Source organism: Mytilus trossulus, chromosome 5, assembly GCF_036588685.1.
Source record: "Mytilus trossulus isolate FHL-02 chromosome 5, PNRI_Mtr1.1.1.hap1, whole genome shotgun sequence".
Taxonomy (NCBI): Eukaryota; Metazoa; Mollusca; class Bivalvia; order Mytilida; family Mytilidae; genus Mytilus; species Mytilus trossulus.
In genome coordinates, this window is record NC_086377.1 from 2169517 (window position 1) to 2185678 (window position 16162).

Consider the following 16162-nt stretch of genomic DNA (forward strand, 5'->3'; position numbering starts at 1 on the left):
GTGATGCCGTCCGTAAAATGTAGAAAGTGATGATTTCAATTTCATCATTTGGAACTCATGATGTAATAGCTTCCTTTTGAGCACCAACCTTCTATTCAGAAAATCATGATAGGAAATGCAAGTACGGGCATATCGTATCAATTTGGAGCTATATTCACCGTATGCTAGATGAAATTATAATACTTGTTATTTAAGTTTGCTTTCTATGTCACCATATGGGACCTTTAGATGCACAGCATTTGAAATAACGACTAATTTTACAATTGATGCAGATATTTAACATAAAACACAGCTTCGAATCTGGTCAAAATGCGCATCTGCTGCAAGAAAATTGGTACCGTTAATTTTATTACTTCCACTGGGTCGATGCCTCTGCTGGTGGACTACTAGTCCCCGAGGGTATCACCAGCCCAGTAGCTAGTACTTTGGTACTGGCATGAAAATACGGATTTTTGTGTAATTGAAATTTGCTGTTACAAAATATTCGAAATTATTATAAATTGAGGAATGTATGTCCCTCATGCAAAGCTCTGATTCCTTTCACGGATTTGGCTATACGTTTTGGACCTTTTGGATTATAGCTCTTCATCTTTTATATAAGCTTTGGATTTCAAATATTTTGGCCACGAACATCACTGAAGAGACATGTATTGTCGAAATGCGTATCTGGTGCAAGAAAATTGATACAGTTTTTTATTCGAAGATAGACACACAGTCATTCATTTTCAAAAAGCTACTCTTGCAAACAAATGGTATGCAAATAACATTAGAGGTAACAGACCTTTTTAAAGGATTGATATTGAATGATATGAGATTTTATTCGGTATGTAACGCTTGTAGAAATAGTTGAACAATCTTGCAGTCCAAGTTGTGTATTGCTATCTTTAATACATAAACAAGGTTTGCAGTAATAAACATAAAATTGAACAACATAACAGATCACAACAACTTCAATCACTCAACACCCCTAAAAATAAAACACCAACAGATTAACACCACCTTACAACACAACGTTCTTTAAAAAGGTTGCCAAGGTTCAGGCACAAACCACAAATTCAAACCCTTGTTACCCATTTCCTATATGGCATCGTAAGATTAAAACTACTCAAAAATTAAAAAGTAAAATCACAACAATACTGAACTTATCGAAAAGTCCCTAATTACAAGACATGACAACTGTCATATTCCAGACTTATATAGTCATTTTAAAATATTCACAAAGTTTGCAAAATTATAAACTATTCTAAAGAAAAGGGATGATCTGGTACCTAACAGAAAACACTGGTCGTTTTTTTTAACTTTTGGTCCTTGATACTTGTTTCGGCTTTCAAACTTTTGTATCTGGGCGTCACTGGTAAGTCTTGTGTGGACAAAATGCAGTTCTGGCGTATTAAAACTTTATACTTGTTGCCTTTTGTTAGCTATTTTTCGTGTGTTTTTTAACAATTGCGTTCTCCTATTCATTAATATTGTAGTCCTGTAATGTTGTGTTGTCATTTTTATGTTATATTCCACATGGTCATAAAAAAGGGAGGTTTGGCATGCCACAGAAAATGTACTGTACCAAGTCAGGAATATGGCATTGTTATATAATAGTTCGTTTCTGTGTGTGTTACATTTAAACGTTGTGTTTCCGTTGTGTCGTTTCTTTTCTCTTGTTTTTGAGTGTGAATTCACATTACTAAAAGACGTGTCACGGTATTTATCTATCCCAAATTAATGTATTTAGTTTTGCTGTTATATTTGTTATTCTCAGAGGGTCGTGTCTAATGCTTTCTGTGTGTGTTACATTTGATTGTTCGTTGTACTCCTTATATATTTAATTTCTCTCAGTTTTAGTTTGTTACCCCGATTTTGTTTTTGTCCATGGATTTATGAGTTTTGAACAGCGGTAAACTACAGTTGCCTTTTTTGGGTAATGCATTTTCAAATTTCAAAAAAATGGATTCCACCTGGTACAGAATTCTCTACAGGTTGCAAACCTCGCAAAGGTTGACAATCAATTTCGAAAAGAAACATTGTTTTTTTATCTAAAGATTCTTCATTATAGTATTGAACACATCTTGTATAGAGGTGATCAATCTGTAAACCGGGGCGATTATCTGACAAACTGAATAAAAGTCCGAATGACTTTTATGTTAAGTTTGTGAGTAAGAGCCCCGGTTAGTTTTTTTTTCGAATTTGAAGCGTACGAGTAACGAAATGATCTTTCGTTTGAAAGTTGGCCTTCGTATGACGTCGTATTTTGCCATTACGTAACTTCCACAAATAATTCGTGAAATTTCCTGGAATTTTATATGAATTTAAATTTTATGTACATTTTCATAGTTTTAAGGCATGATCAAGATGATTTCTGTTATGTTTTATATGCTTTAAAATAGAAACAAGTCAACATTTATGTTTTTTGTTTTTCAATCTCAATTTGCTGCAAATCCCGGGATGCCTGCATGTATGTGTAATGCGCATGAATAGATCACAGTGATGTTTATGAAAGTAGCTTCGGAAACATGTTTTTTTGAAGTGTACACCAAGGGGAAAATATGTAATTGGCCAATCCCGTTCAAGTATTTATAGATATCCAATTCATATAAGAATTATTATTCATTAATAGGAACCATATTGAACGCAACAGTTCAAAGTTTGCTTAGAAGTAAAGAAATGACAGCTGTTAAATCAGTTAATGATACAGAAGATCCAGGTACAGTTAAACAAAGCGAGGCTGCAGTAAAGCATAGCGGGAACTTGTCGAATCCAGGTGCTCTTAAATCTCAGGACAATATTCAACAGGCTGTCAAAAAGAAGTCAAAGTTCAAAGCTTTTCTCGATCTCCCAAATCGAATACAGAAAGCATTTAAAGGTACAGTTATATTATCATTCTGAATCTGCAAATGAATTAATCGTTTTTATTCTGTAAGCTTCGAATCTTTGGAAACAATGGTTTTCAGTGAAATGTATTGAAATCTTTCTTTTTATTTACAATAATTTCTTGAAGTCCTTCTTTTTAGATTGCCTCTTTTTAATATCTGCCCTGCCACTTTGTATGGTTAAATAAACATAACTGAAAACCATTGTTTCCATTTCTGTTTGATTGAACTTTGTTTTTTTATAAATTAGATCAAATGATTATTACAAGATCCATGGAAGTACAGCATCACTATTCAAATGGCATACATGTGTCACGTGATACTATATCATGTATAACATACACACAATTTTAAACGTTGTGAATATATGTGTACTCCCAATTACACTGTCGTGTTCAAAAACGTATAACGACAAACGTGTGAGGCGTCAGATCACGTTACACAATAACGTATCTGAAAATACATAGAAAACATTTTTTTTGAAATTTAAATCGTTTTTACGTGAATTATTACTTCTTTTAAATAGTAAAACGTTATTTTAAAGGTAAAACGCCCTCACATATCAAAACTGCAGATGATAGATGTGCAAAGATGGACAAAACGAAGCGAGACGAAAACTTGACTGGCATTGATATGTCAGAAGAGGAAATAATTAAGTTTGTCCGTTCTCAGTGTACTCTAGGGCAGTACGAAATGGTGATAGTACCTATAGACTTGTGGGATTTTGGTGGTCAGAAAATCTACCATTTGACTCACCAACTGTTCATTACAAGTAGGGGTACATTTCTGTTGATCTTTAACGGCAGCAGAGGTGTACATGAAGACATACCAGATTATACCGAACTTCCCGGATGTCAGGGGCAAAGAAACACAGCAGGTAAATAGGAATTTATAATTGGAAGATATCGACAAACAAAATATAGTCCCTTCACGTACAAATAGTAAATTGCCCATTAACATACACATAATATATGTTCCATGTATATATGCATAACAAATAGTGTAATGTATATCTATGATGTATTTATATCTATCTTCTAGAACCGTAGTATTGTGACATTAATCAATAAAGTATGTTTGGTCAATATGACGGTCCTTTACCCATCATTATATCATACATAGTTAGTTACATAGTTATGTTAACATAAAAGCGAGTAAAACAAATCAGACCTTACTGAGCTGTTGAAAATAAACATTGCCTTGAAATGATTATTTAAATCATGTGTCATCAGTTGTTAAGGCCTTGTAATGCTGGTGACCTTTCAACAAAGGAATTATGATTTTGTCTTGACCCTAAAATTATTTGTCTCTGTGCTAAGCAAATTTATTATACACTCTGAATATGTTTGTATATGCTGCTACACCAACTTAGAATGCAAAATATAATTGTAATTTGATAGGGACCCATATTTTGAAAACAGCCATACAGACTATTTTTCAATTTGAACAAAGCTGATTATAACTTATGCCGGCGTCACAGATTGGCGTATAGATCGTCGTTAACCAGACGTACAGAGAAAATGGACAAAATCCGTATACGATAGTTGCACGCCAGAAGAACGTTAAACGCGTGTTGCAATAGTTTGAAGTGCATAGGTATACGCTTGGCGAACGCTGTAACTCTAGGAAATTCGTATGCAGCATAAAACATTTCATTAAGCTCAAGCGTTTGCAAAGCGTAGAAGTGTACGTTACACGCAAGATATACATACGCTACAAGCGTGTTGAAAACGCTACAGATAATTTAAGATACGTTTAGAGCACATTGTATACGCTTCAAGCTCGTTCGAATTTAACTAAAAGTATGCGGGTGTTTGTAACAAACACCCCATAAGTAAACCTCCTTCACACGCTGAAAGCACGGGATGTCGTCCCCGATACGAACGGGACGCGTTTAAAATACGTTTAAGAGACTGTTTTTCTTTCGTAGGGTGCATTCCATCTACGTGAGACAAACACCATACATACGTTCCTTGAACTCCCGATACTCTTAGGTACGCTGCTCGTACCCCCAATTCACGCTGAAAGCTCATTGTGCACGATACAGGTATGAATGACAGGTTGAATGCAATCAAAATTACCAGCGTATTGCAAGCGTACATGATACTTTACCACGCACGGTTATCTTTAATTGAAAAGATTATATTTTAGAAGTTATGACATTATTTCGCCTATTTATTTGATATATTTTAGTGTAGATTTGTCATTTCAATATATATATAACTGTATATCTTTTTTGTAGTATATCTAATCCATTGGGTCAATTCCGTTCTCACGTATTGCAAGACTTTTGTGGAAAATAAAGAGTACCCGAAAATTTTATGTGTGGCAACCCACAAAGATCTAGTCAAAGTACGTACTATAATGATTTTAACTGTAACTTTTTTAATCTGTATTCGTTGTCATATGGTGTTTAAAAAGGTAAACTCTCTCTGGTTTTTTATTCATCTTGAAATCTTGTTTTTTTTTTTTTATCTAAAATCAAATTTATTGCACTATTGCTGTTATAATGAATACCATGTCTACAGCATTTGACAGGGCATCCCTGTAGTGATAGTTTTACTGAACATGCTGAACAAACAGGGAGATTGTTCAGTAAATTATTTCTAATAATAAATGGTTAGATTTACGTTCTATGTATCAATCTTATGTATACAGATTACTACAGAAATTAATTTCCGGGAAAAATTAAATTCGTGAACCGCTTTGACTCTGTATATGCTTGTTGACCTGGTCATTAAATCTTGTTCACAGTGATTAACAGAGTTGTGTCGTGAGTGGTGTGTCCATGAACCAATTATTTAAAACCATGATAGAATAAACCTGTAATTATTGAAGTATAATATGTTTATACAAAATTAAAATTTAAAGTCGTTATGAACAGCTGATCTATACAAGATATAAAGTCTCCTTTAGACAACGTTATTAGTAAGTATGGCTGGTCTTTAGTCATTGCTATTTAAAAATTAAAAAAATTGTGTCGTGAGTGGCTTGTCCATGAACCAATCCTTTAAAACAAAGATAGAATAAACCAGTAATTATTGAAATAACATGCGTGTATGCATAATTAGTATACACAACTGGAATTTAAAGTCGTTATAAAAAGCTGATATATTTAAGATACAAAACCCCCTATACACAACGGTATTAAAAAGTGTGGCTGGTCTTTGTTCATTGCTATTTATTAAAGTATATAATAAGGTAATATATAAAATCATAGACTCTGCAAACACTGGGCTGTTTATATAACATTGTGATCTATGTTTATTTTAGGGTGATGTTGAAGAACAGAGAACTTCATTAGAAAACTCAATCGAGAAACTCTTTCAAAACCATGGAGGAAAAAAACATCTTCAATACAAACCACTTATCTTTGTTAATGCAAGAAACAAGGAGGACGAAGAAATAGCCACATTAAAGAAACAGTTGGTAGACGTTGCATTAGACCATCCCCGCTGTGGGGAACTGATGCCTACCAAGTTTGTACCCCTGGAACTTCAACTAGCAAGAAAAGTAGAGGAAAACAAGAAAATACTTACAATGGATGAATTGAATGACATAAACAAGCAAAACGACAAAATAGCCTTAACCTCTGCTCAGCTTAAATCGTTTCTAAAGGTTAACCATGCTCTGGGAAAACTGATCTACTTTGATGAAGCTGGCCTGAGAGACAACGTTATAATTGATCCTGTGTTTTTGGTGGATGTACTACGTTCTATTGTCACTGATGAGCAGTTTTGGCCACAGCACCTCAAAGAAATCTTCAAATCTATAAAAGAAAGCGGGAAATTGTTAAAACAGGACTTATATGAAATATGGAAGCAAGACTGTTTCCGTGAGATCTCAACACATAAAGATTACATAGTAGACATGTTAGTTCATTTGGACGTAATATGTAGACCAAAAGACGATGAAGATGGATCAGACTTGTTCTTGGTGCCATGTATGATAAGTACCAAACGAGAAGACAGCCAACAGATAGATAATGACAGAAGCATCCGTCTGGCTTATAGATTTAAGGAGGAGGTAGTACCACCTGCTGTTTTGTACAGATTCATTGCCACCTTCATATCAATATGGAAGTTACGCGTTAATGCCAAATCCAGTCGGCTGATGATCTTTACAGACAGTGCTGATGTAAAAATAGACGGGGACCATGATATGAGATTTGACATTCAGGGAAACCGATTCATAGTTACGCTTTCGCATAAAGAAAAGAACATCTCCATTGTACCATCCATTGCATCTACAGCACAGGAATGCCTTACACATGCCATCACAAACATTTCCAATTTCTATTTCTCAGTTTCAGAGGATTCTACTTGTAATAGAGATTTACCGTTTACCATTCAGATTGGTATTCCTTGTGGAACAGATCTTTGCTTTTTTGACCACACATTGTCATCAAAGAAAGAATGGAAATGCCCGGATCACAATATAAAACACAAAACTAATATTGTGTCTATCTGGTTTGCAGACAAGGTATATGCTTTCTTTAGAATTAATGAAAGTTTTGCTGTTAGATTATTTGAAGATAGTTATGCACAAATATACATAAGTCTAAACAGTAAATTTAATTGGTTTCTTTTTGTAAATTGGTTTTGTTGTTAAAGTGTAAAGGTGCTTTCTAAATATGGGTGCATGGTCAATGCTTTTTCAACCCTATACAATAAATAAATAAAGCGTTTTGTACATATATTATAAGCTTTACTAGGATCATGCAAAACACTAAATCAATCAAATGTTTGTGCATTGTATTCACCTATGCATTTGGTCTAGTTTGTCGTTGTTGTGGTTAGTGTACTATTGTTTGTCTGTTTGTCTTTTTCCTTTAGCTATGTCGTTGTCAGGTTTTTTTTCGACTTATAAATTTGAATGTCCTTTGGTAATTTTCGCATCAACCTGGTGATTATACGGACACATACTAGTGGTGTAATAATTTATGTATTCGAAAATAGTTTCGTAAACTGTTCGCATGGTGTGGTCTGTCTAGTGTATACTATGAACAGTAGATGAACCAGATTTAGTTTGTGGAATGATTGACACGTGTACATTTATTTCAGGCATGATTTAGTTGACATTGACACTATTTTCTTGGTTAATTTGATACTTGAAGTAGAACTCAATATTTAGGGCTATCAATTTTAAATCAATGGTATATACACTCTTGTTTATAATAATGACAGGGCAGATATTACATCTGGAGCAGAATCTGCTAACCCTTCGTGAGCACCAGAGACAATCGATTATTTGTGTAAGATTTGTTGGAGTTTTTTCGTTGTTTTTTTACATGGATCCCTACATATCTTCCGCCCATTTTGTTTTCAATTAACCAAATTCCCCCATACTAAAACAAGTTTTGTACCTCCATTAGATAACTGTGAAGACATTGTCTCTGTAATTAATCGTTTTATGACTCCTATCTTACAGTTACCTACAAAGGACGACAGATGCCCACGGGATTGTTCTGGTAAGAATTATAAGTTATATTTTACAATTCCTCAACTCCTGTCAATATAAGAGAATCATAATATGATAAGCATCAATGAATCTAGACACGATGTGCATTGACGTAATTCGATTGTTGATAGTTCAAAAATCAATCTTACCAATAGTTGAAGAACATTAATAATAAATAAGAAACTAATGGTTAACTGATGTTATGTTAAGTTCACTCCCTTTTAGAAATAATATCCTTCAATTACAATCTCTTCAAGGTCGTATTCACCAATACAGAGAGTATATAATATGAGACTCTCCGTACCAATTACGATCAGTTAATATGATCTACAAGACGTCAAAACTGAGAATTAGGTTGGAAATTATTATCTCTACTCGTTTTGGAATTTTTTTTGCCGAACTATTGTGTTACAGATAGACTGAAATGTTAATAGCAATGCCGATCAGCCAAAACGATCAGGAATTAAGTCGTCCAGGCTAAAAGTATAAGTCAGCTTTCAATTGGATTTATACCCTAAATGAGCATTTTTTTTTTATTATTCTGATCGGCTCGATAGATATGTAAGGAGCAGGGGAAAACTGATGATCTGGTAACTATATTTGATAACGGAATCTTAGTTTATAAACAACTAGAACACACCCGCGATATCGTGGGCATCAAGAGCTGTTGAGATTTTGTGTGTGGAGAATTTCAGCAAAAGATTTCATATCTGGAGAATTTCAGAAATTATATCAAAATGCATAGGTACTTGGAAACAGTTTAAGCTCTCTCCCTTATTTCCAAAGTCTTTTATTTTTTTCTGTTAACTTTCATTATTTTCGCCTTTCTGTATACTAGTTTTGCGTTTCTGTATACTTTGAAAATACATATTAATTATCAATCTAAAGTTTCTTCTCCATTGCGATCACTGCAATATTACAAAGATAGTCTCTATATATCATAGTAGTACATTTATCATAGTATACACGCAGATAAATACGAAAATGATTGTCCTTACCCTGTCCTAGTACTTATGAAAATAATGTGCAAGTTAAAACCGAGATATAATGGTAATGGTTCTTACAATGTAAAAACCACGATATGAACAACGGTCTGATTGATTTATTTATTTATCATCTGTGTTATCTATCATACGATTGGTTGTCAATTCCTGACTTACAAAATGATGGTTTGATGACGGAAACTCACTGCTATATTATATAGAGAGTCTCTATATAGTATAGTTATATATTAATCAGATAGTACAAATGCAAATAAACGCGAAAATAATTGTTCTTTCTCCGTCCGAGTAATTATGAAAAGTATGTGTAGGTAAAAACCGAGGTTTAATAGTAGTGGTTCTTGCAATATTAAAACCACGATATGGACAACGCTCTGATTGGCTCATTTATTTTTCATTTTTGTTATCTATCATGCGATTAGTTCTCAATATTACATCCAGAAGTCACGAATGACATAAAAGTGGGTTTGGTAACGGAAACCATATTCGGACACCTTTTTTTTCGTTTTTCTCCCAAAATAACCCAAACTTAATAGTCCTAAGAATTGATGACAAATGCGACTATGCATAGTACCTATATGACAGAGAGGCATGATGATTAATGTATTGTGGAAAAGAGAGAAGCGACACAAACAATGAGGTCTTCTCGTTTAATATTATAGACAATCACCAATACAATATTTTAACTCATGCAATTCCATTAAAATATATATATTTGTAATGCATTAGTTTAATCTGATGTGAAAATGTCAGATAAACAAAGATGGCTATTATTTTTTTAATAACGGAATATAGTTTATATGTAATTAGAAGGTAGTATACACTCTTTAAGTTATGCTTGGGTTCTGTCGATAAATAGAGAACATAATAAACATAATTCTTGTAACAGTTATACTGCTAACTTGAGTTAAAATATTTTACAGGCTTAGACAAGGTATGGTTAGACCGCCAGCCTGATGACAAACACCTTGGAAGATTAGCATCTAAACTAACACACGAAGACACAAGGACAATATATATGTTGATAAAGGAAAAAGAACCAGCCCTGCAATGGGACATTATTAACGAATCAAACAAGCGAGAAGGGTTTAATATAAAACTTAACGCGCTATATGATTGGAAGAAGAGTTCTAAATATGCTTCATTTAAGCAGCTACAGAAAAGTTTGGAAGAGGCAAAAATTGACATTCACAAACTATGCCAGGTATACATTTGATATTTACTGTCCACCATGCTGTGATTCATTATTCTCACAATTTTCCAGAAAACTTTGGAAAATGATTTGAAATTGTGAATCCGTAAATTCAAACTCTACTTCATACTACTGCAACTCTGTGCTTATACTCATCGGTTTTGGTGCAAAATTCTCAAAGTGCAAGCATAACTGCTGTTATTTTGACATTTTGAAATAAGTCTATTGTGATGACATTATATATGGATTGTATGAAGCCACTCAAGTACCAAGTTAGGAATATGACCCTTGTTTTCAATTAATTTGTGATGTTTAAACATTTTACAATTTTATGAAATACTTTCTGATTTGAAATTTCCCTGAAGTTCGGTATTCTTGTTATTTTACATTTTCATGAAATCAGTTTCTGCCTTGATGCCGTCGCATAAACCCATTTTTTAACGTTTATTTATGAGTGCAGTTTTCCTGTCCGTTAAGATATTTGGCTCTGGTAACGAAGATTGAAGTGTATCATTAACTATTACACTCTTTATTGATCAATAGTCTATAGACAGGTTGTTTGAATCTTTATTATTTCGAGTCTATTATGTAGGGCTATTATCCACGTGATTTATTTGATACTACAGTTTTTATTTTGTTAAGACAGTATAAAACATACTATTAGATTGACGTTGTCTTAACTTGACATTGAGTATGATTCAAATAAATCGGTGACCCACAAAAATATCATATAGACTAAAGTAACATGAATCGATTAATATATAACACGGTAGCTGTCTATGTGATTCCACATATCGAATTGACAAATATATAGCCTGGAGTCTTTCTATGTGATACTTTACACTGAATATTCAATGATTATATTGTATATAATCAAGGCACACTAATCGACAAAAATATAGCCTAGAAACAATGTAACATTGAGGCTTTATATGTGATACTTTACACTGAATAATCTGTAATTATATTGTATATAAACAAGTGACAAGAATCGAAAAACAATGTAACATTGAGGCTTTATATGTGATACTTTACACTGAATAATCCATAATTATATTGTATATAATCAAGTGAGACGGATCGACAAAAATATTACATGGAAGCTTTGTATGTGATACTTTACACTGAATGATTGAAAATTATATTGTATATAATCAAGTGACACAAATCGACAAAAATATAGCATGAAGACATTTTTAATGTTATTCTTTACACTGAATAACTCATAATCATATTATATAAAATTGCGTGACATGTATCGACAACTACACAGCCGGGTTGCTTTCTATGTAGTACCATATTATAATATAATAGATATACAAATACATCAACCGAAAAAATCTCTCGTTTTATCAGATGAGATAAACATTGATGATATGGGAAGAACACATCTCTCGGTTATCTTTGATACATTGATTACACCAATAAGTTAAGATGATTTGATAAGTTTTATCTAATACACAAATTATTACGATTTCTTCTTACGTCTGAGTGTATGAATACAGGATCCGATACAAATCAACAACTTAAATGTATTTTAGATTGTTTTGGACAAAAGACAGTAATAAAATGGTAAGCTAATTGCATTCTTATATTTCTGTTATACGTTTGATATTTTCAAAGTGTTGTAAACATGGTAAACAGGTGGTATTAACAGTTATTTTAAAATTGTCATTTCAGATATCAAGAGAATTTCAAAAAGAGTTAGGTAAGTGATAAATAACGTTTAAGTCAAACGGATATTCTAGAAATAATTTTGACTAATGAACAGCGGTATACTACTGTTGACTTTAATTGTATATCTTATGTCAATAATCTGCTGGTTTATTATTTTAGTGTTTCCCGGTTTTGAGATCAGTTTTGTCTAACTCTTCTGGTTTTAACAATATGACAGAGCACATATGGATCAGTCATTTGCTTGTCATATAAATATAACAGTCGTGTGTTCGTCTACGCACTTGTCAAATTGCTTTCATCATATAATAAGTGGTCCGTGTATTGCTGCAATCTTGTCTGTGTCACCTTTATAAGAGGTAGATGAGTTCTTTTTAAAGATATTTTTTCCAATGTCATAACAATAATATCATACACAACTATAACGAAGGTCTCGCACATATAAAGCATAGGATGAAGAAAAATATCACATGAACTAGAGGTTTTACTAAACCAAGATTGCATGCAGGTCCAAAAATATTATCATATTATGAAAGTCATCTTAGAGTAATGATTTCATAACGTTGAGACAAAAATAATGTTATTACATAAAGTCTAGAAGAAGAAAAATATTATGATGTCACAAATGTCGGGTGAAAATCTTTCAGTCATAACATGATGCCCTGAAAGTTCAACAAAAATATAATGATGACATTACAGTTAAACACAAATATTATGATGACATAACTGTCCAATAAAATATATGTGACATAATATGATGACATTACAGTTCAACAAAAATAGTATGCCATAACTGTCCGATAAAAATATATGAGACATAATATGATGACATTACAGTTAAACACAAATATTATGATGACATACCTGTCCGATAACAATATATGGGACGTAATATGACATGTCAGTTTAACAAAAATAATATGAGGCAGGCATTTCCTGTAAATGAGGACGAAGTCTGTATGAATTATTTTTGTAACTTAAATATTTGTTTAAAAAAGGAAAACGGAAATACCGTAACGTTTCCGATTGTGGTTCTGTTGTTAGGGATTTTAGTTGTAACATTATTTAAGTTATGAAGTCATCTGCAATGTCAACAAAGAAACACTATCATCAGGTAACGTTTTTTTTCATAACAAGGAATTACTAAAAATAAAATTGGTATCGCGTTCTTTCCTATGATATACTAGACTGATACATATATATTTTACTCAAAGTTTCATACAAACCAGACCGGAAAAAAGATACGGGAGTTCAAAACACGAAATCAAAATGTTTGAACGATTTTGAATTCATTAGTACAATGATTTTTTTTTTATTATTTATTTGTGTACTGTTATTGGGGACGATGTCCCCATATATCGACACTTTGACGGAATAACATGAAGGCCTATATTTTTTTATAAAACTTGTCATTTGTATTTCAGACCAACCAAGAGACAAGTTATTTCTTAGACCATCAGGTTTAAATGTACAGCAACTGCCTGACCATATCGGTAGTCAAACTTTCCAGCTTGGAATAGAACTGGGACTTTCTGTTGTTGAGATGCAAAAGATTGAAAGCAATCATGTGACCAATCTTCATGGTCAAACAGAAGAGGTTCTCAAACAATGGATTAAGATTCCAGAAGCTACATTTGAAGCTTTAGGGAAGGCTCTTCATCGCCTTGAATTGTCTAGTGTTTTGTCATACTTAACTTACGATGAAGAAATAGGGGAACAAATGGAAATAGAAATAGAGGAACATGTTAGAGGTGGTGCAATTAGATATAATATCTCATTTTTAGATATCATTGTACATGTATTGTACTTACTCTTCAGTATTTTGACAAATGAATTGATGTGCAATATAATAACATTCTTTTTTTGTGATTCATGCATCCGCTAACTGGCTGTGGTATCAATGCTAAGATTAGTTTCAACTATGTTTGGCTTATACACTCATACCTTATTACAACGTGTAGTCTATAAATAACCGAGTCGAGAGAAAAATATCCAACTTCATATACAAAAGAAAATTCATAACAAAAGTAAAAAAAAAATCATATCACAACAAATACTTCTACATTTTCTATTGCGAAATATTACACGAAAACAAATACATATGTTTACATCTGACCAGCAAGAGATAATCTGTTCCTGCTAAAACTAATGACTGCTTCCTTGTTGAGCATGACGAACACACAGTAAGAGGTACGTAATGTCTCCAGGTGATATATAGTATTATCAACATAAACCTGCGCATGCGCAAAAACAAACTTTAATCACAATGAAAATAGTAATGTTTTTGTAATTGAATTCATTTGATTTCAGATAGAATCATACAGGACATTCAAATCAGTCAGATTTTAGATTATATGATGACACATTTGGTGATATCATCAGATGACAGACGTCGCATTGGGCAGCATACTGGACAAGACGATCAGAATAAAGCTTTGCTTCGGGAAGTAATTAAAAGCGGGGAACCTACGTATACTGTGTTTGTTGATGCACTACGAACAAGTGGATACACAGATCTAGCTAATGAACTAAAAAGTGATGGACGGGCAGAAGGCTCAAGTGCAGCTATAGTACAAACTGGAAGCATAGAAAATAAAGGTGAGACTGGATTGTTTTGTTGATGAAAATACAAACACAAAATTTGAAATATAGTCTTGTTTGGTTAATGCACTGAATTTTGGCAGTAAAGTGAAAATACATTATATCAAATATGCAAGTTGAAATTATATTGTTGTGTAAGGACTATTCAATAACGATTAGATGAAAGCTGACATTCCTTCAAAGCAGAATTGCTTAATTTCAGTTGGCATCATGAACTATTGTTCGTGTGAGCTATTACAATTACTTGGTCTGTGTTTTCGTTACACTGTTACCTTATTGTATTAAAAAGAAACCAAATGTTTATCTGATGAATAATAAATCAAATTGGTCAGGTTACCAGATTAGATGTTTACCATGTTTACTATTCTTTAATATCAATCATACCAAATCATCCTATTAGATCGCCACAACCAAAGGTTGGATACATGACTTTTGCTCTTATTCAGATGCCTGAATCATATCCTTTAAAATAAATTGTAATCGGAAAGGCAATCATGACTCCACTATACCACATGCACAATTATGAATTCAAATAGATTTATATTGCTGTTATCTATTCATTTGTCTCTAAAACGCATGCCCTGTTACTATTCTCAATTTTATTGTTCGGAATACTTTTCCATTCAAAGCGTTACTTCCCATCTGACAGAATGCATTAGTTTACTAAATGCAGTATAACACTGGATTGCTCGTAGGTTAATATTGCTAGTTTATTCATGAAATAAAAGTAGACGTGGCAATAATTGGAAATTGTAAAACATTTGTAGGGTTGTCAGAATGGACAGTTCCGGTGTATAAAGTTCGTCTTCAAAAGAACTATTCAAAGATCATTGACAGCATACATCATGAGACAATAGTTGATCATCTGATATCACGTGATGTGTTGACTATAGCTGATAGTCAAATGATAAATGCTTATCCAGCACAAATACAAAAGAACAGGAAATTAATGGACATACTTTTACATGGAAGTGAACATGCGTTTATCGAATTTCTCAAAGCTCTACGAGAAGACTTTGAATATACAGAACTGGCTGATGAAATAGAAAACACAACAGTTGCTAGCAGAGATATATCAACCATTAAGAGTTGCTTTAAATGAACGAATAAACTCATCATAGATAAGAGAGTAGGTCAAAGGTCAATATATCTATTTGTGGTACAACTACACCCTTTTTTCAATTTTCAAAATCTGTAAAAAAATATAACTTTTCGAAATTTAAATGATTTGCATCACATAACTAGGTGAATTACATGTATTTAGCGATACAGTAAAGATTATATTGTGACTTGGATGGATAGTTGTCTCATAGGCACTCATAACACATCTTCTTGACGTAATAGTAAACCATATTTCTATCCTTATTTTA

General features: G+C 32.9%; 2 protein-coding genes across 2 annotated transcripts in view; both read left to right on the forward strand.

Annotated features, from left to right (window-relative positions):
- Nucleotides 1-14301, forward strand: part of LOC134719284 (uncharacterized) — a 28200-nt gene extending 13899 nt beyond the window's left edge. The window contains exons 8-15 of the mRNA XM_063582289.1: nucleotides 2612-2857; nucleotides 3409-3741; nucleotides 5107-5216; nucleotides 6138-7346; nucleotides 8295-8334; nucleotides 10249-10529; nucleotides 12198-12225; nucleotides 13616-14301. Coding sequence (XP_063438359.1) covers nucleotides 2612-2857; nucleotides 3409-3741; nucleotides 5107-5216; nucleotides 6138-7346; nucleotides 8295-8334; nucleotides 10249-10529; nucleotides 12198-12225; nucleotides 13616-14076 — 2708 coding nt within the window. The 3' untranslated portion in view covers nucleotides 14077-14301. The remainder of the gene's footprint in view (nucleotides 1-2611; nucleotides 2858-3408; nucleotides 3742-5106; nucleotides 5217-6137; nucleotides 7347-8294; nucleotides 8335-10248; nucleotides 10530-12197; nucleotides 12226-13615) is intronic.
- A 108-nt stretch (nucleotides 14302-14409) lies between these two features.
- LOC134719355 (uncharacterized) lies at nucleotides 14410-15907 on the forward strand. The gene is made up of 2 exons (XM_063582363.1): nucleotides 14410-14789; nucleotides 15560-15907. Exons 1-2 carry the CDS (start codon nucleotides 14546-14548, stop codon nucleotides 15892-15894), a joined length of 579 nt encoding a protein of 192 aa, XP_063438433.1. The 5' UTR covers nucleotides 14410-14545; the 3' UTR covers nucleotides 15895-15907.
- Nucleotides 15908-16162: the final 255 nt, after the last annotated feature.

Excerpts from the sequence above, each read along its gene's own strand:
- LOC134719355 (XM_063582363.1), top strand. The coding sequence starts at position 14,546 with ATGATGACACATTTGGTGATATCATCAGATGACAGACGTCGCATTGGG. Across the intron at positions 14,790-15,559 it reads TGGAAGCATAGAAAATAAAG|GGTTGTCAGAATGGACAGTT; the intron begins GTGAGACTGGAT and ends AAACATTTGTAG.